At 39.7% G+C, this 23,463-nt stretch overlaps 1 protein-coding gene across 3 annotated transcripts in view; it reads left to right on the plus strand.

Annotated features, from left to right (window-relative positions):
* Positions 1 to 23,463, plus strand: part of LOC145988202 (phospholipid-transporting ATPase ABCA3-like) — a 71,024-nt gene that overhangs the window by 37,516 nt on the left and 10,045 nt on the right. For all 3 annotated transcript variants that reach the window (XM_083123035.1, XM_083123036.1, XM_083123037.1), the window contains 6 exons: positions 5,584 to 5,872; positions 7,853 to 7,978; positions 13,671 to 13,889; positions 15,465 to 15,731; positions 16,398 to 16,642; positions 20,391 to 20,538. In XM_083123035.1, the coding sequence (XP_082979161.1) occupies positions 5,584 to 5,872; positions 7,853 to 7,978; positions 13,671 to 13,889; positions 15,465 to 15,731; positions 16,398 to 16,642; positions 20,391 to 20,538 (1,294 nt within the window). The remainder of the gene's footprint in view (positions 1 to 5,583; positions 5,873 to 7,852; positions 7,979 to 13,670; positions 13,890 to 15,464; positions 15,732 to 16,397; positions 16,643 to 20,390; positions 20,539 to 23,463) is intronic.

Consider the following 23,463-nt stretch of genomic DNA (forward strand, 5'->3'; position numbering starts at 1 on the left):
GTCGTCTACATAACATACTGTAAAAGATTCCGTACCTTCCAAGGTTCGTGTCAGAGCATTAATGAAAGCAGACGTTCCATTGATTGATCCGAACACTACCCTTGTGAACTGGTAAAGTTTTCCCTGAAAACTGAAAGCAGTATACTTTCTTGCTTTGGGGTGTAAGGGGACCTGCCAGAAAGCATTAACCAAATCTAGGGAGGACAAACATTGACATCCATGGAAACTCATTAAGAGTTCATTTATGTTCATAGGATGTAATTGCTCAAGCTTGACATGTTTGTTGATATTTCTTTGATCTAAGCAGAGACGAATGCCTCCTCCGGGCTTGACTACAACTAGGAGAGGACATAAGTACTCTGATTCAGAATATTCAATAATGCCTAAGTTGAACATTTGTTCTATTTGCCTGCCAACTTCATCCCTATATGCTAATGGTATTGGATAGTTTTTGTTAACTATTGGTGTTGAAGTATCCAGTTCTATTGTGTGTGTATACTTGTTACAGAGACCTGGTAATTCAGAAAACAATGTTTTATATTGTTTTAACAACTGAAATAAAGCTATCCTTTGTGACTCATTTAAATGTTCACACTCTTTAACCCTTCTCCACAAGTCTTCATCAGAAGGATGAGAGGATGACCGTGGGGATATGTTAGATACAGAAGGTCTGAAATCTAACTCTTCTTCCGGACAACTTTCATTTGAGACAGCGATAAATTTGGAGAATTTGCTTCCTTCGCTCGATTCCAAGAGTAAGCCTCGCTGGACAAAGTCTAAAGTACTATCAATATTGTATAGGACATCTAAACCGAGAATAATGTCTACTTTTAAATGTCTGACTACCAGGAATTTAATGTAAAAGGAAAGTCCACAAATTTCAACGTTCAAATGAGTGGAACCTATTAGTTTGTCTTTCCTTTTCCCTGTATAGTCAACTAATTTAATTCCCGTAACTGGCAATAGCCGTAGTTTAGAAGCCGGAGTACAAATAGACTTCCACAGGGTTTCCGAGAGAACACTGACCTCAGCGCCACTATCGAGTAAAGAAGTATATTCCTTATTGTTTATTCTTACTTTTATGTGAGCAGAAGGTTTACGCTTGCTATTAGTATTTATGGGTTGCTTACAATTTTTGATTTCTGCACTGCAATCTATTTCATCACATTCACTTAAGTTTATAAAATGAATAGCAGGATTTATCGCATCACTCACATCACCTGCTTTTTGACATGAGCTCGTAACTAGTTTAACGAGTTAAACTGGTGTATGTCTGCCTGGACTGTGATTTCATTTTGATTGACATCATTGAACAGACCTTTTTGTTTCAAGAAATCAAAAACTACATTCATCCCAGACTTTGACCAATGAATTAAATCAATTTGGCCATTCCTTGGATTTCCCAAGTGTTTTTCAAATAGATCCAATTTTATACTGGAATCTGCATTCAAAAACAGATGACTAATATTCACTACAATGAGATTCTCATCATTCCCCAACTCCATTAGAAAATTATTCCACTGACTCCACTTACTCCACAAATCAGGATTGTCAGCAGTTAACAACTTTGGGATTGGTGGTAATGTGAGTAATATTAACTGATTCGTTAAAGGTAATAACTTGTGTATTAAACTTTTGAGGTCACTTTTCATTTTGTGTAGCTCTGTATATCTCAAAAAATCATTGGTGCCAATAAGCAATATCACTTTTTTACCAACTTTGGTATCTGGACGGATTTTTTGAGATAGGTTGGAAATAGTTTGGCCGCTAGTACATAACCCTATGTTCCGTTTACCTAGTGAATCATATGAAACAGTGTAGTTTGCCAAGGTTTCTGCTACGCGGATCATCATGGAATCACCTAGCAAATGAACATTATTGTACAAGGGTTGAATGACCTGTGCTTCGGTATTTGTTTTGACTGAATTGTAAAATTTTTTGTGTGTGTGATTAAGATTACTAGAGTTGGGTTGTTGCAAAGGAGGATTAGCAGGTACACTCATGACACCTCCCTCTCGACATGAGCGACTTACTCGTTTCCCGAAAAAGTAGACTTATTAGCAATGGCGATTACATTTCTTTTTGAGTTACGCTGTGTGCTGGAATGATCAACAACCTCGCACTTGAGTTTGTCACCTCTGTCTTTAGACTGATCAGTACATTTAGTTTGAATAACTGCTACGTTTCTATTATTATCAAAGTTTTTAGTTCTACTGTTAAATACTGCCTGTGGCCTTTCACGTAATGAAGTTTTGCTAAGGGCTTCGGAATTTTCTATTACCGTGATGGCTTCACTCAGCTCGGTAACAGGTTTCATTATGAAAATTTCCTTAATTTTGAAAGGCATCAAAGTAGCAATTTGAGCTAGCCTTTGTGCTTCGTCAGTGGTAGGTTGAACAATCTGCAAAATTTTCCATTGGTCCATGAAAAATGTTAGCAGTGACCCATGAACAGACTTTTGATACTGGGAATTCAAGATTTTGGTGAGCATCGTTGTTTTCCAATTAGAATTTTGATAATGATTCAGAAACTGAATTTTGAAAGATTGGTAATCTGAAAATTTTTGCTTTGAGATCTTGTACCATTGCTTAGCATCTTTTGTTAGCAGCGTTGGTACATAAGTCATAAAATCTGTTTCTGCTATTTGAAATAACTCGAAATTCTCTTCGACATCATCTAAGAATTCAGATGGGATTAGTTCACTAGAAACTCCAGAGAATTTCGGAAACCTATTTAATTGATCTGACTTCAAGAAATTTCTTTTAGTAACATGTGAGGAAACTTGATTTTCTTTACACCTAGAAACACTCTTACTTGTTCCATTAGGGAAAAGTGTTGTTACACTATCATTATTATTCACATTTACTAAGGGAGACTTTTTCCTAGACCTATTCTTTTTTCTACTCTTAAGCCCAGATGAATGACAGCTAATTGTGCTGGGTGAACTATCTGAGTCACTTTCCCGAAACCTGTGTAGCATGGTAGTAGTTGAATTCTGTAGAACTTTAACTTGTTGAGCTACACCTGACAAAACGGGCAACACTGTATTGTTCACAATACCCACTAAATGTTCTACCTCATGGGAAACATTACCATTTTGTAATTCACTAGTTTCGATGGGAATATTTTCACTTGTGTGGGATTTACCAGCAATAAAATTAAACCATTCTTCAGCTTCTGATGGCTCTTCAGTAGATTCCTGGTGATCTACAGGTGAAAATGCAGGCTTCTTTTTGACAGACTCTGGTACTTGTACTTGACGATGACACCAAACAGTCTTGGCTTGATTGTTTTCTATTCTTTCTTCCAGTTCAAAAAGTTTGTTTTTCACAACCACCAGTTCCTGACGCAATTCATCCTTTTCTTCTATCAATTTTCTCACTTCCATGTCAACTTTCTGGGTTTCACTCCTAACCTTCTCATTCCTAGAAATGCATTCTTGCCTGTATAGGGACACATCTTTCTGCATGACATTCAGTCGGATGTTCAGATCAGCTCTTATATTTTTTTCTAGATTCTTTAGATCACTCTTAAATTCTGCTTTCACTTGTCCTAACTCCTGTTTAAGTTCCTCTTGTGACTTCGAGATAGCTCGTAATTCAGCCAATATTTGCTCCATATTTCTTATTTTTCACGTAAAACCACTTAAATTCACTTTGCACCAAACAAGAACTAGTTGAACACTATCACAATCGTGGAATCACATATTTCGTTTTTGCAAACTAGTTGCGATGATAATGTAAAATATTTCACATTATAATCTTTAGACGAATAATCTTTGAGACAGCGTACTGAGTCTCATAAAATCTTTTATGACCGCCTACCTATTCTCGTAGCACTTCTCGCAACTTGAGAATCGCAGGGGACCAACTTCCTTACTTGGATTTTTACCTTTCAGGCTTAAACCACATACGCTAACTCTTGAAAAATGTCAAAAACAAGTCTGGTGTTAGTAAATTCAGATTTTTATTAATTTTTACATGCAAACATGCTTGAAATTTGTTAGAAAACAATCCGATTAACATGCATCGCATAAACTTACAACCCCGCCTTCCATTCAACCAAGCCACAGAATATCTCCACCCTCCTATTCCTCTATTTTATACAATGCGATTGCCAATATGACTTTTCTTTGCAGCGCTGTCAAAGTTATAATTTGTACAGCGTGATTGCCATTGTAGTTTTTTACACATTGCTGGCAAAGTTGTAATTTGTACAGCGTGATTATTTTTATATACAACATTTTCAACTAGAGAACTTATGATCTGTCATAATATTGATATTCATCAAACTGCAAAAATGTCTAGAAGAAAATAACTTGTGTCTCCCGAAGCGTTAGAACAAAATTGTGTTTATATTCTTGTACCATAAACTAGAACATGAAATCTGGAAGGGTTAATCCTAATGATCTGAAACAAGGAGTAATGTATTAGGAACATTCTTAAGTACATTTCAATCATTATATTATTTATAGAGTTCATTTTTTTAATTAAAAATATTAAGCATGGCACGGCTACGAGACGCGCACAGGTTCGAGTCCCCTGGGTGAAGCGTAACAACTTTTCTCCAGAGATTTCGGCCTGGGTATAGGACCAGTGCCCCCCCACCATCGTGACGAAATTGGGGAGCTACCAATGAGTAGAGTAACCCTATCACGAAAACCTACAACAACGACTGGGAGTTCGTCGTGCTGATCACACGTCGCCCCGTAACTGGTTGGATGATCTTCCACCTTGGGTGAGTGAGTGAGTAGGATCAGGTGGGAGTGAGGCCGACAGTCTGTAGGAAGGTAGACCCAGGCCCTCAATGGGTTGTTGCGCCAAGTGTTATTAATAGGGAGCGGAAGTTGACGAAATGTCATATTTTTTCTGACATCTCGGACAAGATGCCCATTAATATATACACAATATTATACTTCGTCTATAACCCAAAAAAGATGATTTTAAAGTGCATTTTTTTGCCAATTTTCTGGTTTTAGGTCATTTTCCTCGATTTTCGGCATTTTCCCGTCATTTTTCGCAATATTCGGTGTATTGTTTCGTCACATTTTGTCACTTCTTTCATTTAGGTAATATTTTTGAGTCTCTTCACCAAGGTGAACATAGGCCTATATAGTATATCTCGCAGGATTGCAATTTACGAGCAAAAGAAAATTGAACTGGTGACAGTCTTTGTTGTGCCGGGGGAAACCACCAGGTGCCCGTCTGGGGTAAACTCAGATTTAAGATCAGATTGTTAAATTTCCTTTTCATTCCAATTCTTAAACTGAAACTAACAAATTTAATGGTCATTTTTTGCATTTTTTACGTCATTTTTCCAATTTTTTAGGACATTCTATAGGTCATATATCTATATTTTTTAGGTCATCAACTTCCATTCCCTAGTAATGAAAATTATCTGATTAACAGTTTTCTTTGTGCTGATAAGGCATGGGGAGAAACGGGAAAGGGCGAAACGGGACTTCATTTTCTCCTTAAATTGATCATTGTAGATCAACCGAAACTGTAAAACATGCCTCTTTACAACTAGTTTAAGGGGAGAAACGATAATTCGTGACAAAAATTTCCACATTTCGTTTCATAGACACCTGTTAGTCTCAAGGAAATAGACATCACGTCAACATGGTTCGGCATCTTTTTCGTCTTCCTGGCAGTCCCTGTCGTGACCGTCTACACCAGCATCTTCATCATGGTCGCTGTCCACGAGAGAGTCTCCAACGCCAAACAGCTGCAGCTGATGACGCCGCTCAACCACTTTGTCTACTGGTTCAGTTTCTTCATAACGGACTTCACCCTGTACACCCTGCTGATCGTCATACCCGCAGTCTTCCTTCTCTTCATCGACCATTTGGGCATTTTCATCACTGAAGCAGGTACCTCAGTTATGGTTCATTAAAAAAATTCAATGCTCGGTTTTAAACAGGTTTAAAGTTACTCGAAAATGAGACATGACATTGTGATTGTCGTGAAATTCTAGCCCATTTTGATATGCCGCATGCCCAACTTCCGTTTAAAATACTGAAGTTGAATTCAAGATGGCGGAGTTCTAGATGGACGCCATGTTGATCCCATACCCAATCTAGTTTCCCACCTTCATCCCTGTATCATGTATCTGTACGTCGTTTTATTCATGTTTCACCACCATATTTGTTTTAAGTGGGTGCTTCCATACTTATGAAGCACCCTGTATACATAAAACTTGTATAAGCGAGCGTCTGTAGTTAATATTCCAAGCGGTTACCGACGCCATTTTGATTTCTCATTCTAGCCACAGTATAGAGAGGTGACGACATGAAAAAAAGCGACTGCATCCCGTTTTTGCAAATTAATAGATTGACTGTTAAATTTTAATGGTAGAATATCGTAAATTTTACAGTAAGTTCAACCAGCGCCCCTCTAGTTCCTTTTGCCGTGTGCGGCCTGGCGTTATCATGCAGTAATATCACCTGCCGGTAACTGGACGTTTCCTCTCAATTTCGCTACTAAAACGAATCAGTTGATTTTTAGAATTTCATTCTAGTTATCGGTTACCAGCGCCATGTTGACGTCTCATTCTAGCCACAGCACAGGGTAGCGACGACATAGGTTGGGAATTTCTATTTCATTCGGCTTATTCCCCTGACCTGTTCCATTCAGATACCACGTTGTGGGTTCTTACTACAGAAACCTTCAAGAGGTGACAAATAGCATTTTTGAGTTTATAGACGCTATACCGTTAATATGCACTCACGAAAGAAGCGTCTACATCCTGTTGTTTTTGTAAATTAACGAACTGACTATTACATTTTAACTGTAGAATATCTCAAAGTTTAGATCATTTGCCTTAAGGTGAGGTGTGACAATTTCGCACCAGGCATGTATTTATTTAAATACCGTCGGAATGGGCTCTGCTACTAAGGAAAATCTACGCATAGTTTGAGAGTATGGATTTCTCCCCATGTTGCAAGTGGGAGCGGTTTTTAAAGTTGATTATTAAGCTAGACACAATGTTTGAAAGATATGATGAATAAGTATTTACAGAATCCCATGTATTCCTTATGGAGAGACAACTTTAAATTCAAGTTACGGCTAAACAAATGGGAGTTTCGGCTTTTTCTAGCTCAAATATCATCTCCAATGGATCCTCTACCCGATCATATATTTTTTCCGCCATTGGAAGTATGATATCCCCAAGAAAACTAATAAAATAATTCTCCAATAAGCGTAATGCATTTCCCCTTGCTTCCTTAGGCCATCCTGGCACTGTTGCCAAACCTAATGCGCATAAAAGAGCTAAATTTCACCTTAAATTGAGCTAAAGTTCACTTTCAAAGAGCTATATTTACAATGGCTGTATACAGTGCCTTCCATGGTAATTTTAGTTGTCAAGGGGTGGGGGGGGGGGGGCTGTGTAGTTACCGGTAACTTTAAAGTAATGACAATCTATTCTTAGTTTTCACCGTCTAGATCTGACTGCATCACACATCTCAATAAGCCACCGATGGTTGTATGAAATCGAAAATGAGGGATTAGTGGATAACAATATTGTCATCTTCACCTCAGTCTACGCGCTATATAAAAATAGCTGGGGAAGTAAGACGGTGTGGGACGACGCAGCCAATATTACGTCACGTGGAAAGTGTATGCGCATGGCAAATGTTGGTGTGGCGGGGCTAGTGATGGCATCATACTAGGGCAGGGAGCGGGCACCCCAGTTCACAGCCAAACGAGTGCACGAAAGAGCCAGATCTGGCTCCAGAAGAGCTAGGTTGGCAACAGGGTGGCGCTGCCTCAGAGTGAAGGGCCTCGGGGAAATTGTCAACTCTTCCCCTTAAGAGTGAGCTAATGCGACTAATATGTTATTTCTCTTGCAGGCGTATTATTTGTTACATTATGGCTGTTTGGAATTAACATGGCGCCACTAGCTTACGTTCTTAGTTTCACCAGTTCGACGCCTGGCGTCGGAAGCTCCGTTCTGTTAATTGGAAACTTAATCTCAGGTGAGTCAGAAGAGTTTCATAATTGGCCGTTGCTTTAAAATTAGATACGTTCTGTGACGTGTTTGAGTGTTTGAATTTATGTTTTGAGTCCACTTTATGCACAGATAAGCTAATCAGGACTGGACCTACAGTTGAAAGTGTGCTTCCACTGGGTATCGAGCCGGAGACCCCTTCATTACAAGGCGATGACGTTACCACTACGCTATCGTGGAGGCCCTGTGACATATTTAAGAGAGATTATATGAATTTATTTATTTATGCTTTGCACTTCTGCAGAGGATTGAACCTCCAATTACAGAAGGCGTTTGATTAATACAATAGAAATTAGATGGAAATATGCAAACACATATTCATTCATTCACGTACAATACATATGTATAACGTACAACGTACGTAACACATGAGATATATATACACTTATCTACATACATTTAGGCAAGAGGTTTATACGTAATTCACAAGTATTGCACACTGTAAATGGTAACATTTATATTAAACAATGTATATTGTATCAGAGTTTCGTTTTCTGAGTCCAGTGTGCGAATTAACGGGGAGGGATGCAGGGGATTCCCCCCACAAGATACTTTATTCCCGGTAAAAGAAAATTATTTTATTATCCCTTAAAGGAAATGCAATTGATAGTATGTAGTACTGATTTTACTATGCAGCAAGTACAATGTGAAGATCATTCGCGTCCGTCCATTAATGATCCAGTTATCAGAGATTTCCCTGCCGAATAGTATGCAGACTTGTGGATTAAAGGAGAACACCATATTCGAAATCACCAACCTCAACGAACATGTATTACCGTAACAATCTATAAAATCATTGGAAATGTTTAAGTACAAAGAACTCCAAATCTCAGACATTTGGCCATCACTTTTCCAGACAGGAAATATCTAGAAATATCTGAGGAATGCCTTGTCAGACATTGCCGAGCTTCCTTGATCGCCATCGTTGCGAACAGGTGCAAACCATTGCAAGCAAGGAAGAGACTACAGGTAACTGATTCGGCATTCTCAGTAAAGAAAAAAAATGTAGATGGAGACAGGCAGAAGTAGCTACGATTCGTGGAAGAACGTGTTGAACCGAATCGCAAGTCATAACCATACTTCGCAGAACTTCAGCTGCCTACAGAGACAGATATACCGTTTCATTAGCCTTGCTGATCCATTCTTGTAGGGGTTTAAAGCTCAAGTGTTGTGTTTGGCCATTCATATGCATGCAATTAGTACCTCTCGCACCTTACCATCAAGCTTACCATTAGCGAGTTGCTCCATAAATAAGGATGAATGATCAGTGAGCTACACCAACCCAGTTCGATCAAACATACCGAAGGGTACGATACGTCACAGTGTTCACAAGCAACTTGTAGGTAGCAGACGGGCATTAAGTTTGAAATTGGCAAGAGCAGTGTGATCAAGTTTTCGGTGATACCAGTCCGAGTTTGGGTTTTCTAAAATGTAAATATGCTGTTTCTAAATGACGTGTAATGTTATCATAATTTAATGACCTAGGTTTGAACCAATGTTTCAAGGTATTTAGAACTGCAAAGGCAATACTAGTTTATACTGACTGGCAAAGTGGGTTGATTTAACTCAGGTTGATTTTAATCGCGACTAAATATTTAAATCAGGTGATTTTTTTTGAAAAAATCACAGATTTAAATGAGTTTAAATTAATAATGAATAGATTAATGTACATAAGGATTTTGTAGATATTAGAATTACTTTTGGTGAAAGTACATTAATCTCGTAACCATTTAATGGTGTTTACTGGGCTCTAAGAAAGGAAACAGAATATATGTACTGATGGGGTGAAGCTCATATGAACGGAAATGTAATATGCAAACTGCAAAAACAATTAAATTCTCTTTTTCTTGTATGTACGCATTGCTTGCATTGTAGAATTACTTTCCTGTAGTTTACGGTTATTACAAGCATAAGAAAACAGTTTTTCTTTGTGACGTTTCAGGAGAACACACGCTCCTTTCATCAGACATTTATTTTCATTTTTACTAAAGATACAGTTATAACAATGGTTAGTAATTTTTTAAACAAAAAGAATCCGTTATATAATTGATGTTGTCAATGTTACATTGTTGTAATATGTCTGATGAAAGGAGCGTGTGTTCTCCTGAAACGTCACAAAGAAAAACTGTTTTCTTATGCTTGTAATAACCGTAAACTACAGGAAAATAATAAATTAAGTTCTCGTAGCAAACATTTTGTGTAGAAAAATATACAAAATACTAATCATGTTAAACTGTAAATAGTGTCATTATCATTAAACTGTAAATAAACAGACATGGTAATATTTTACAAACTATAATTTTATAAAATTGCCAAGATTCAGCTATAAATACTTTAAAAAATATTTTAAGTTATAATTATAGAGTACGTCCAGAATGTATTAATATCGCTAGAAGAAAAGTTTCTGAAATTATGTATTATAGTTTCTTTAGCACACTCAAAAAACATTGCCGTAGTAGACTCATATATGCAGTATCAGAAACAGAAAAATGTATAATTACATTTGTTTTATTTGCTTTAATCACCCTGTTCAAATATTTTGCACAGGTTTTATGTAAAAAAAAACATATTTATATGTATGGTGCCAAAAACCACGCCAGCAATTTTAAACGTATTAAAAAAAATCCGATATAAATAAAGAAATAAACAAAAATGATTTTTGAAAATAAAAATCATTATTTTTATCCACCTTGTTGACTGGTAATATAATTATATACATATTTGCATATCCTCCCCCAAAAAATTACTTCCCAAAATTAAATCACAAATACGCCACTGAATGCGGCATCCTCCCCCAAAAGCAAAACGCTAAATTCGCACTGAGGTTGAGTCAGATGATTATGGCCCGTTTCGCCTTAACCTGTTTCGCCTTATTGCGTTTTCTCCTCCCCCAATAGAATTTCGCGAGATTTATGTGACACTAACTTTCTAAGGCGAAACGGGACATCCCATTTCGCCTTTACAAAGAAAAATTCCCACCAGGAAATATTATCGACATGAAGGGTCATTGTTATTAATGTATTATTATTAACCTAACCTAACCTAACCGACAGAACAATCGGAGCCAAGGTAGGCAACATCACAGGTTCTGCGCTCCCATTATGAATTACCCTTCAAGTCGAGAATATTCCCAGGTGGGAATTTTTTTGTGTGTAAGGCGAAAGAGGATAAGGCGAAATGGCATGTCCCGTTTCGCCTTAGAAAGTTCGTGTCACATCAATCATTTGAAATTCTATTGGGGGAGGTGAAAACGCAATAAGGCGAAATGGGATAAAGAGAAACGGGAGGACACGAGTCAGATAGACAGTGTGTCCGTAAAGTTAAGATGGGGTACAAAACAATTTATTAAAAGAACCGTGGACGGGTAAACATTTCAAATACTTACGAAATGAAACACTAGTGGTGCCAACTCATGTGAGCCCTGAGCCCACCCAATATTTTGTCGTACAAATATTATTATTATCGTGATTCGAGGCGAATTCGTTTAAGTAATACATTTTTTTACATTTTTGCTGTGCAATAATATCATGATACATGGAAGGCAAAATTTACGAGCTTTTCTTGGTGATCTTGTAACTCAAGTGTTTGAGCCCACACAATGTTATTCAGAAGTTGGCGCTCCTATCAAAGCCCAATTCATAAAGTCCCCCCCCCCCATTTTCACAAGCCTGCAATTTATTGTCAGTAAAATTCAAGAAAGTATTTTGTTTTTGAATCACTACTTCCTTTGTTGATTATATATACCCTGTCCAAACTATCTTTGGAGCAAGGCCGCGCATGGCGCCAGAGAAGTGCGGGAAATCTAGTGGCCAGAGCGAAGCAGTACACGCTACTGTGAAGCCTGGTAACCGCAGTCGCTCCCCCTCTACGCAATCCCATTCCCTCTCACGTGTTCATTGGTGGAGCAGTCTCCGTCACTACTTGCGCAGAGACTTGTTTTCGTTCGCTTACTCCAGAGGTACCTGAGACCAAGTATAGGTGTAGTTATACATTAAGTATAATAGTTACAAAAATTAACAACATTAATTGAAAATAAGAACCCATTATCGCACGAGTGTCACAAACAGATTTCAACATTCACTAAACCTCGAAGAAAAAAATATTAATTTCGCCTCAATCCTTTTTTCTAAACGTTAAGTTATATAGTAATTATAATAATTACAAAAATTACCGTCCTTATCAACCAATTGTACACTAGTTCAGACATGAGTGAAATGTCGGAACGCACATCCCAAGGTGGGGACCTGATAGGCACAGCATATGAATTTTTCCCTATTTACGTTACTGTTATGACTTTGAACAAATGTAATACAGAAATATTGGGAACACCATAAGGAAGAATGTAATTTATTTTCAATTGCATATAAAAATATTGAGTGTTGAAAAATAGAAAAAGAAAGGGTGGTGCGCCTGACACCCCCTCGCCCCCGGATAAGCTGGTGTTAATGTAATTCGGTGTGGTTTTCGTTTGTGTCACTACACTCCACTTGGCCTCCTCGATGGCGCCGTGGTAGCGTCGTCGCCTTGTAATCAAGGGATCCCGGGTTCGATGCACGGTGAAGGCACATAGTGGTTCGGATTCCACTTTAAACTGTAGGTCAAGTCCCGATTAGCCTTACTGTGTACAAAGTAGACTTAAAACACCAATTCAAACCAAACACTCCACATCTTGCCACAAATGACTAAATTCATGTGAAGGTAATAAAGTGTGAGTAATTTAAAGTTTGGTAGGTGAAGTCGATAATTCTACTATGGAATTCTTTTCTTCCAGTAACTGCATTAATTATGACCTGATACGTTTGTTGCACGGCATGGAATGAATGAATTAAAAAATAATAAAAGAACATATTGTTGGTTGATTTGCTTTATGTTACTTCGCCTTTTGTGCCACTTTTGGCTAATTTGCGAAGATGAGATGAGTGATGATACGACGGAATTGATGAATGGACACTCATAAACATCCATGCCCAGGTCGGGATTCGAACCCGGGATCCCTGGCGTCGTAGCGCGATGTGCCGGCACTGGGGCCGGCCATGGAACATATTGTTATTTGATACCCTAATTTAATATTGTAGTAACTACGGGGTGATTCAAAAGTCTCTTGGCATTTCAATCGAAAAGCATTTTATTGACAAAATTTACAATATTGCGAAAAGTACTCTAGAATAGAAGATATACTCAGTACATTTCAATGTGGTGGCCCTGTAGGTCTAGGCGCCAACATCTCTTGCGTAGACCGAAACACATGCTCCAACATAGCTGGCGTGATCTTCCCTGTTGCTGCAGCTATTCGCTGTGTCAGTTGCTCTATGGTGTTAATATTTACTTGCTACACCCTAGACTTAGTGAAACCCTAGACAAAAGGAAGTCTAGGGGAGTCAGGTCTGAGAGCCAAATGCTCAAAGTCTTGGTGAGCCACGGCCGATCCACCTATCGGGGAAGGTGTCAGCGAGGTAGTCCCGAACGATTCTGGCGAAATGGGGTGGTGCATCATCTTGCTGGAAAGCAACAGTGTCCTTTATCCTATCCCGAAAACCATTCATTACCGATATAAGGAAAATGTCAAGGAGACTCTTTGAATCAACTTGTATTATGAGTGCGTTCCCATGCGTCACGTGCTTTGTGATGCTGGACTTGTAACGATATTTTTTCTTCCGCAGCCTGTGTTGCAGCTATTTTCAATTTGTACGTTTTTACAAACGACGGAGTGTTGCCATTTTTCGAAGTGCTGTGCCCGACCGCCACGCTGGGTGTGGCTCTGTATCGCTTCGTTCGTTTAGCCATGATAAACCAAGCCTGCGAGATGATCATTGGCGACAACAGCAAGGAACTCTGTGTGGTTAGGAAGAACATAACTCTCTCAGTTGTCAGATGCTGTGGTAAGTTACACATGCCAAAGCCAATGTCATGAAAACAGTCCAGTCAAGGTCACGTAGCCCGCTTACAGTGTGCAGCAACGTACAACGTACAACGCGCGAAGTGTCGACCGAGGAACTTAGAAGAAATGTTGCAACCCTGGAGAACCAAGGGCGTGGAGGAGGCAAGGGGAAGCTCCGACCTTGACTGGTCTATTTTCGTGGAGAGATCAATAAATACAATGTTATTGTAGATATACAGGGTGAGATGCCAGAAAATTGAACCGTTCTACACAAGAGATTAATGCACGTACATCTCTTTAACAGTTTGTTGTAATATAACCAGAGAGGATGTAAATTTCGAGTGAGTGGAGGTTTAGAGACTTCAGGCGCGTGGCGGCGCTAGCGTGCATGGTAGGCAGAGAACAGTGATTATCCACACACACCCAACACTCCCCTAACCTACCCCCTAAAAGTTTTAGGACATTGGGGCTCTGAATTTACCCTTAGACCCCCTGAATTCGAACTTCCTTCCTTCCAGATGGAACATTTTGTTCAGACTCCTGGACAAGAGACGGAGGTCTCGCCGCAACAGGATGCACAGTGTATACTTTGAGAAATTTTCGAGTGTTACATTCACGGTAGCCCCGCCACGCGGCTGTAGTCTGTAACCTCTCTCACTCGAAACTCATATCCTTCCTGCATATACAGTATTACAACGAACTACTCAGAGATACGTACATTAACCTCTTCTATATAACGGTTTACTTTCCTGACATCACAAACGGATCACCCTGTATATTAGGTGCACAAATTCTTGGCCTGTTTTGAAGGAAGAAAATATGACAGATAGTCTTACAATGTAATCACAAAGGCAATCTCGTAGTAATTTATACACTATAGCCATCTTTCGGGCATCTGGTAAATTTCCTGGTGATAGAGTCTATAAACGCAACAACGATATTTTCCAAATCTCAAAGGTTTCTGAAGTGTGAATCCACTGGGTGGTGCTGCAGGGACCGGAACAGGTGGTAGTCTGAAGGGGCCAGGTCAGGGGAATAAGCTGCATGTTCCACCCCTATGAACAGAGCGTCTCCCTAGTTCATTTTACGTGTGCTGCCTGGCGTTATCATGCAGCAATATCACCAGTCTAGTTACACTTTTCCTTTCACTTTCGCTACTCAAAAGAATCAGTTTCCGTTGATTTTTAGATTTTCGTTGAACAGTTGCTTCAGTTCTTTGTCGTTTTATTGTGTTTCTGGTGTAACATGTTTGTGTCTTGTTTGATTAATTGATCGAATTAGGTTGTTTTAGGTTGGTTTCCTGTCACCTGTAACTAATGGCGAGGATGAGTGATGATATGATGAAATTGAAATAGAGACTATCTCTCTTTTTCTATCTTTCTCTCTCTCACTCACTCACAAAGAACAATGGTGCCGATGCCAGGATTCGAACCTGTGTTGTTTCAGCCACGCAGGTCATCTAGACTTATGGTAATTCATATATTTTTGGTTTTGTGTGTAGAAATAAACACGGCATTATTATTTTCACAATAACACAAATCATGAAGATGCTAACTTAGTTATCAACTCTTTTCAGATAACTTATGTACGCCTTACAACCTCTGCCACGAAACAATCGACTCGTTTGGGATGGATAAACCAGGCATTGGACAGGAAGTCATCTCTTTCGTGATATCAACCATCCTGTATATAGTCATCTTGGCCTTGAGTGACGTGGGGTTTTTCAGGATACTTTATGAAATGTTCGAGGAATATTCAAGGACTCCGGAGGTAAAAACTAAATCTCTTAAACTGGATGAAGACGTGCTGAAGGAAAAGAAGAGGGTTCGGAAACAAGTCGCTGGTCAGTCTCCTAGATGAATCTAATTTCGTGATAAAACCAGTTTTCTTCTATTTAAGGGTTGTAAACACTGCATTTGTTGGTCAGTTAAAACTGGAGCGAACCTAGGAAAAAATATCAGAAAGGGCGGAGGTTATCGGAGATCACATGTAATAAATGATGTGATATGTATAATACAGGGTGAGCTAAAAGGCAGGTGACATAGGGGAATAGCCACCATGGTTGCCCGACCTAACGCCACTGGATTTGTACATCTGGGGGCACGTAAAGGCCACCATAGACGATCTCCTTATCGGAGTGGTTAGCACATCGCGCTACAACGTCAGGAGTACCGGGTTCGAATCCTGGACTTGGCATGGGCGTTCATTGTGAGTGTCCCTTCATCAATTTACATACATCTTCACTCATCCTCATCGCCTCAAATAGCCAAAAGTGGCAAAAAAGCAACGTAAAATAACCTAATTCTATCAACCAAGGTTCTGTTCATGAATGTACAACTCGGCTGTCTAGTATAGTGATCAAAATGTTTTATGGTAGTCTATGAGCCAAAACATCAATTTAAAAATACTTTCCTTTATGTTCATTGTTGCCAATTTTCTTCTTCTTTCTTTCTTTCTCGTAAATAGTCAATGCAAGATTTTCAATATCTAATCCAATTTCTTTCATTAGTTCTTCCAAGGGTTTCAAAGAAAGACGTAGACGATCTCCTTGTTTCCAATCTCAAGAAGAAGTTCTGGAATTTCACAGCCGTGAACGGAGTGAGCTTCGGAGTTAGGCCGGGAGAATGCTTTGGCCTGCTCGGGGTGAACGGCGCAGGGAAGACTACCACGTTTCGAATGATCACAGGGGATGAAGTGCCCACGGAGGGTGAATCGTTCGTCAATGGATGGAGCTTGGGCAAGAACAGGCGAAAGGTGAGTGACAATAGCTTTTCCCTATCGATGGTTCCACGCCCACAACACGTGTACTTGTGTTTCACAATTATATGGGGTTAGCGAACTTGACTCTTTTCGCGGTGTTGGCAAAACATTCAGGATAGGCTGGGCGTGCAACGAATCCTATCTTCCTTGCCTTAGTCGATTTGTACGGAATTTTTTTCACCTTTGAATCCAGAGAAAACACGTAGTTGGAAATAAAATTGCTTGATTTAGCTCTTTCCCTACGTTGCACATTTACAACTTAATGGAAGTTGTAACTGGTGATAAGGTAACTACTGTTACCAAGAAAGTAAATGTTACTTCCAATCACTAATATACATATATATATATATATATATATATACACACACACACACACAGGGTGTCATTTTAATGGCTCCCACGGACCACAGAAACGTGTAGAGGACATCAAAACAAACAACTTTTTCTTCCTAACATTTTTCTCGCTGGTGCGTCGTTTCGGCTCTACAGTCGTTCAAAACCGCCCGTTTTGCCACCTGAATGCTGGCAACCAAACACAACATTTGATCGCATTTGTGATGTCATTTCTTGTCGTGCAGATGTGCGTGCTAGGATTTCCAGGAAAACACATAGTATTTGAAAGTGAAATAGCTGCAACCAACCACATCATGTAACGTAAAAGAAACCGAGAAAACGCGTTCAATAACTCAGCTGGAAGTGAACCAAGGATACAAAAAATGATAGAAAAGCAACGTATTCAAAAGGAAGTTGGTAATATCGGATTTTGTCTCTCAGCCTACATGTAAAATATTTTGCAAATCTCGTTGCCAAGTTGACATCTACAGTTTAATCTAGGGTAACCGGCTACAATAACGCCATGGATGCAATAACGCCGTTTGATTTTCAACTGTTTTCTACAGGAAGACAAAGCAGGTGGCAGCACTCTGCAGCATGCCTTGGTGTAGAGGAAAGGTTGTTGTTGCTAGACACCGATAATTGTCGTTCTGTTCAATGTGTGTTTTGTTTTGTGCTTCTTTAGGGAAAACTCTAACAGGATTTCAACAACGGAAACATAAATGAAGTTTTTTTGTTTCCTTGTACTACATATCGCTAGGCAGGCATGCTTATCAGAGTTTTCGTAGGGATTTTTTCTGGAATACGGTGTTCCATGAGGAGTGTATTTACCATGTTCTTACGAGCTTCATGTTTAGCAGGGAGCACTGGCGTGGTGGAATGTGCCCCCTCTTGGTTGGCTACAATAACGCCGTACGCGAAGGATACAATAGCGCCATGGTTTTCCTTCTAAAAATAATTATCAGTAATGTGGTGTTGAAAGAAGTGTGCGTCGCTATTACGTACTCCGGTCCTTAAAAATACTTTTCCATCTTATTTCAATAAAATGGCACGTTATAAATCACAAGGATTGCGAAGTTCGTGGACACAGGAACAACCGCCGAGGGCAATAAATGCTGTAAAGGAGGGAGTAAGTGTGAGTGCTGCTTCGCGAGAATATAGTATTCCACGAAGGTCTCTGCGAGACAACCTACCGCGCAAAGTCCACGTCAAACGTTCAGGACGATCACGGGTTCTAACATCGGAGGAAGAATCACATCTTGTGCAAAGGATTAAAAGAATGCAACAGGTTGGATTCGGACCGACTCACCGAACGGTGTGCAAGTATGTGTTCAGATATTGTGAAGCAAAGAACATCAAACATCGATTCAGAGGAAATAGTGCTGGCAGACGTTGGTTCGAAGGCTTCATGTTACGTCATCCGGAACTTTCTGTCCGATCTCCTGAACCACTTAGCTATGGGCGTCTAATGAGATTTAATAAGAAAACTGCTGGATCTGCATCGCAATCAAATGAGCAGGTACAAACTGGCGATAAAGACCTCAATCCCCAGCCGTCAACATCACATGAATGTGTCCCTGAAGCCGAAGCAAGTAGGCCTGGTGTGTCTTCAACATCCAGTGACAACTACTTCCACGAACTCCTTTCAACTCCACATATTAAGCGAACTCAACCAGGAAGAAATAGATCAAAAAACGTGCATGCAGTGATAGTGGATAGGAGGCTGTTCAGAGAGCGTCCCAAAGTAAAAGATAAAGCTTCAACATTACCAACATGTGGACAAAGGAAGGATATTAGTTGTAAGGGGAAGGGCAAACTGAAGGGCAAGGGCAAAGGCAAAGCTAAAAGCGGAGACAGCTCCGACTACTGTGTTTCATGTAAAGGATACTATTACGACGATGCTGGTAAGGACATTGATTGGTTGCAATGTGCAAATTGTAACGGTTGGTTTCACGAATCATGTGACAATATTTTACCTCTTACTGGGTACTACTATTCCCGTTCAAACTAATATTTCTTGTTTTGAATATTTTTTCGTCCATTCTTTCATTTTTCCTTATAATATATATGGGTAAAGATACCCTGGCGTTACTGTATCCTTAGTGTCTGCAATACCGCCATTACACTTTGAACAACATTTTTATTTTTTATTTCCTTTGTATTCAGTTTGTTGAAAGATAGTTATATCCTCTATAATCATGAGATGTACAGCTACTAAAAGTATGTAGCATTATTTTTTCCCTGCTATTAAATGTGTTTTTTTTTAAGAAAAAGTGAAAAGGGTGGCGTCATTGTTGCCGGTTACCCTACTTTGACTTCGTCTATCTGGTACTGGTTGTCTGTGACCTCGAAATTCCAAAGGTAAGTAACATGTAATGTAATGTATTAACGGAATTATGCTGCAAGGAACAAAAATGGCTGAAAATAAAGTAGTACAACAAGCTCCCTCGTATTTATCTACGAATCTGATACACATGTAATAGTTTGCAACTCTGAACATGGCAGTATATTCGCTGCTCATTCATGATACGTTCTTACTGTGGTTGTATGTGTTTCAGCCATAATGTAACAAAGTGAACCTCGGATACTTCCGTTAGCAGCACCACAGTACGCATGTATCAGGACACAAATCTGTAGATATCAACCTTGCAACGAGATTTGCAAATATTTGACATGTAGCTGGGCGTAAACAGCCACATGTAAAATTTGTTGTTGATGATGATGATATTTGACATGTAGGCTGAGACAAAATTCGATATTAACACTTCATTTTGAATGCGTTGTTTTTCTACCATTTTTCGTGTAGTTGGTTCACTTCCCCCTTCCCCTGGGATGACAGCTGGGTTTCTGGCGCTGGTAAGTCGTGATACCCTGCATGTTCGGTCTACTGGACGCGTTCCTCGCTTCGTTTTACAGCTCATAATTTGGTTGGTAGTCTGTCATTTTGCACAAACTTTGCGTGTTCCTTGCAACACTGCCGAGCGCAGGAAATGACGTCACAGATTCGATTCAATATTGTGTTGGGTTGCCAGAATACAGGCGGAAAAACTGTTTTTTTTGGACGACTGTAGCGCCGAAACGACGCACCAACGAGGAAAATGTTACTGAGAAAAGTTGTTTGTTTTGATGTCCTCGATACGTTTCTGTGGTCCGTGGGCGCCATTAAAATGATACCCTGTGTACGTATATATATATATGCGTATATCCCTTCACTTTCTTTCTCTTTTCTCCTCTCATTTTCTTATTTTTTCTCCTTCTATCCATATACGGAAAAAACATATGCATATGTATGTATGTGTGTGTGTGTGTGTGTGTGTGTGTGAGAGAGAGAGAGAGAGAGTTCATTATGAGTCGCTTTACACACTAGAACGAGGATGCCTTGCACAAATGATTTATTTTTGTATTTCAGTACCTGAGTGAGGTGGGATACGCCCCACAGTTTGACTGCTTGATCGAGGGGATGACAGGGAACGGGATGCTGGATCTCATGGCTCGCCTGAGAGGAATTTCTGGAGAGGATGCGAACAATGAGGTTGCCAGGTGGATTGACGCTATGGGTAACGTGAACATCATTCGGTAGCATGGTATTACATACCAACACTGTCAATTCATTACAAACGAAACAATAACAGCAAGGAAGGGTTTGGAATAGAACAAAAAAGGGGTAACTGCCGGCTTACCGCCACTCTGTCCTGAGTCACGAGTCGATACACTCATGTCGTCTGTTTCTACGCAGAATGACTTTCCATTTTGCAAGAATTCTTAGCACGGTGCTTTTCCTCATCACTTGTCCCTTACAGCAGAACCTAGAACCAGTGGCGGTGATTGGGTTCCGAAACTGGGGGGGAGGGGACAAGGACAGTTTACTTCCTTTTGTAGTTAAGGTTTAGCATAGCGCGGGGCCAAAAGTGGCAAAAAGTGGGGGACAACTGTCCCCTACGTCCCCCCCTCTAATCGTCGCTAATTACTACTGACTAGAAGCATATCAAACACTAACACTTCAGTAAACACAGCTACCTTCCATGTCGCACACGTACTCTATTTTTGAGCCACACATCCTCAGTAAGAGACAAATCCGAAACAGCGGAGGCCATTGACGCTTGCAACAAGGGTTCCGTTAGATGTCGCCACCACGCCAACATGGTTAGTTTTCGCTGACACAACCCCTTACTGTCGTCTGTACTTTTGGCAGAAAGCCTGCACTCAGAGACAAAATGCATCATATCGATTGATGCACCAGAATGCATCGATTGATGCACTAAAGTGTGTTTTATGGCTTCCTCAAAGAATCAGATTCGCATTTGATGCATTTGGGTGCATTTTTGTATGTCGTGAAAGAAACACCAAAGTGCGTCATTTGTTTCAAGTGAGGATTCCTTTCAGTCGAGACGCACTTCAATACATCAGTTGATGCGTTTTGATGAACCTTGATGCGTTTTGATGGACCAGAATGCATCATTTTTGATGATGCACTTAAACGTTTCGTATGAGCTACATAATATCTGCAGCTCAGACCAAACGTTTAAATGCATCATCCAAAAAGATGCAGGAAGGTGCATCAAGGAACATCGACTGATGCATTGAAGTGCACCTCGACTGAAAGAAATCCTCACTTGAATCAAATGATTTTCACGACATACAAAAATGCACGCAAATGTATCAAATGTGAATCTGATTCTTTGAGGAAGCCATAAAACACTCTTTAGTGCATCAATCGATGCATTCTGGTGCATCAATCGATATGATGCATTTAGTTTTCTGTGTGTGTAGTGCAAAATTTCTACAATTTATATTTGGCGCATGTTTCTTTCATATTTCAACCCTTTCATTTCTTGTTCTCATATTTTTCTCTCTTGCCTATGTGCGTGTGTAATTCACATCTACGACAATTCTTTCTCTCGCCCCTCTAATATTTTTAACTTGTTCAATCTACAGGGCGGTCCATATATGTACAAACATCTGTTAAATGAAATATCGACACAAATACAGGGAGGTTATTGCAGCATGCCACCGCAAAAGCGTCGGCCGCTTACCGGCCTTGTCATGCATCAGGTGCCGGCAAATTGCGTAACAGATAGCCCGTTACACAAACCGCTTGTTTTGTAATGTTTCCACTTTTCACAATTATAGTTACAATTACAACTTAAATAAGCACGTACCTTGTCGTAAGGATGCTGGAAAAGGTGTCCTCTAAAATACAAATATTTCTGGCACTTTATTTCTGCCCATATCGCTTCTGACAGCAATGACTCATCCAACATAAAGGATTCAATTTTTCATTCTTGTCTTGCCTTCGAATAAACAAAACCGTGACTCTTATTTTGCAGATAACACAAGATTAATCCTTTTGAACACTAGAGTCAGTGGCGTGCCCAAGATTTTCGAGGGGGGAGGTTACGTATACATTATTATGCAAAACGAAAGCGCAGATAAACGAATTATTTAACAGTGTCACTTAATTTTAACGTGTGAATATTTTTGAAGTAAAGTAGCGATCATACACTGTGTGCGTTTTTCTTTCTGAGAGCGCCATTTGAAATAAGCACTTTTCCCCTTTTGCTACTATGGGATAAACTGAATATAAAAGGCTATAACTGCTCAACAACTGCATCTTTTTAAGAAATTTAAATTCTAAATGTAAGAATGAACAAAAAGCAACATTTTATGTAAATTCCGACAATTGTGAGTCCAGGGGGAAACGGGGGCCAAATCCCAAAGTTCTATTTTCCCCGTAATTACGCAAAATTTCTGAACGTCGTAATTTCCATATTTTTTTTTTTCCAAAGTTGCGGCAGGAGCATTACATATCCTCATAGAGTAGTCTTTTGTTGTGCTTCCCTCAAAATTTGGTCCATCCAGTGTCTATAGAGCCGACGCTAGAAGCGAAATTCCTCAGATGTCGCAAGAGCGTCAGCGGCTTATCGGAGTAGTGGTAAGCCGCGAGAAGCCTCTCGATACTACGCGAATGCGACAGCTGTCGGCTACCAGTTGTTTAGACGTGTTCACTTCGGTTTGCGTTTATCAGTACTCGTGTTGTTTATACTGTGTTATTGAGTTATTAGTTATGCCGCCAAACAAGTATAGTCTTGAACAAAGAGTTTTTATGTACGATACTTACGTGAAAACGAACTCTTGCAGAAAAGTAGTCAGGCGATTCGCAAGAAAATTTCCTGGCAATCCTGTTCCGGACAGACATACTGTTTACAACCTCGTTAAAAGATTACGAGAGACAGGATCTCTTGAACCTAAGAAACGTGTTTCCAGACGACGTGTTCTTACGGAAGAAAAGCTAGACGAAATTGGTGAACGACTTGAACATACTCCAAAAAAATCCCTCCGTCGGCTTGCTCAGGAAACAGGCATTTCAAAATCCTCAGCACGAAATGCCACTAAATTACTTAGATTAAAACCCTACAAAATTACAGTGGTTCATGAATTGCAACCGCGCGATCACGCGACTAGAGTTCGATTCTGTAACTGGA

Source organism: Lepisma saccharinum, chromosome 5, assembly GCF_977018435.1.
Source record: "Lepisma saccharinum chromosome 5, izLepSacc3.1, whole genome shotgun sequence".
Classification (NCBI taxonomy): domain Eukaryota; kingdom Metazoa; phylum Arthropoda; class Insecta; order Zygentoma; family Lepismatidae; genus Lepisma; species Lepisma saccharinum.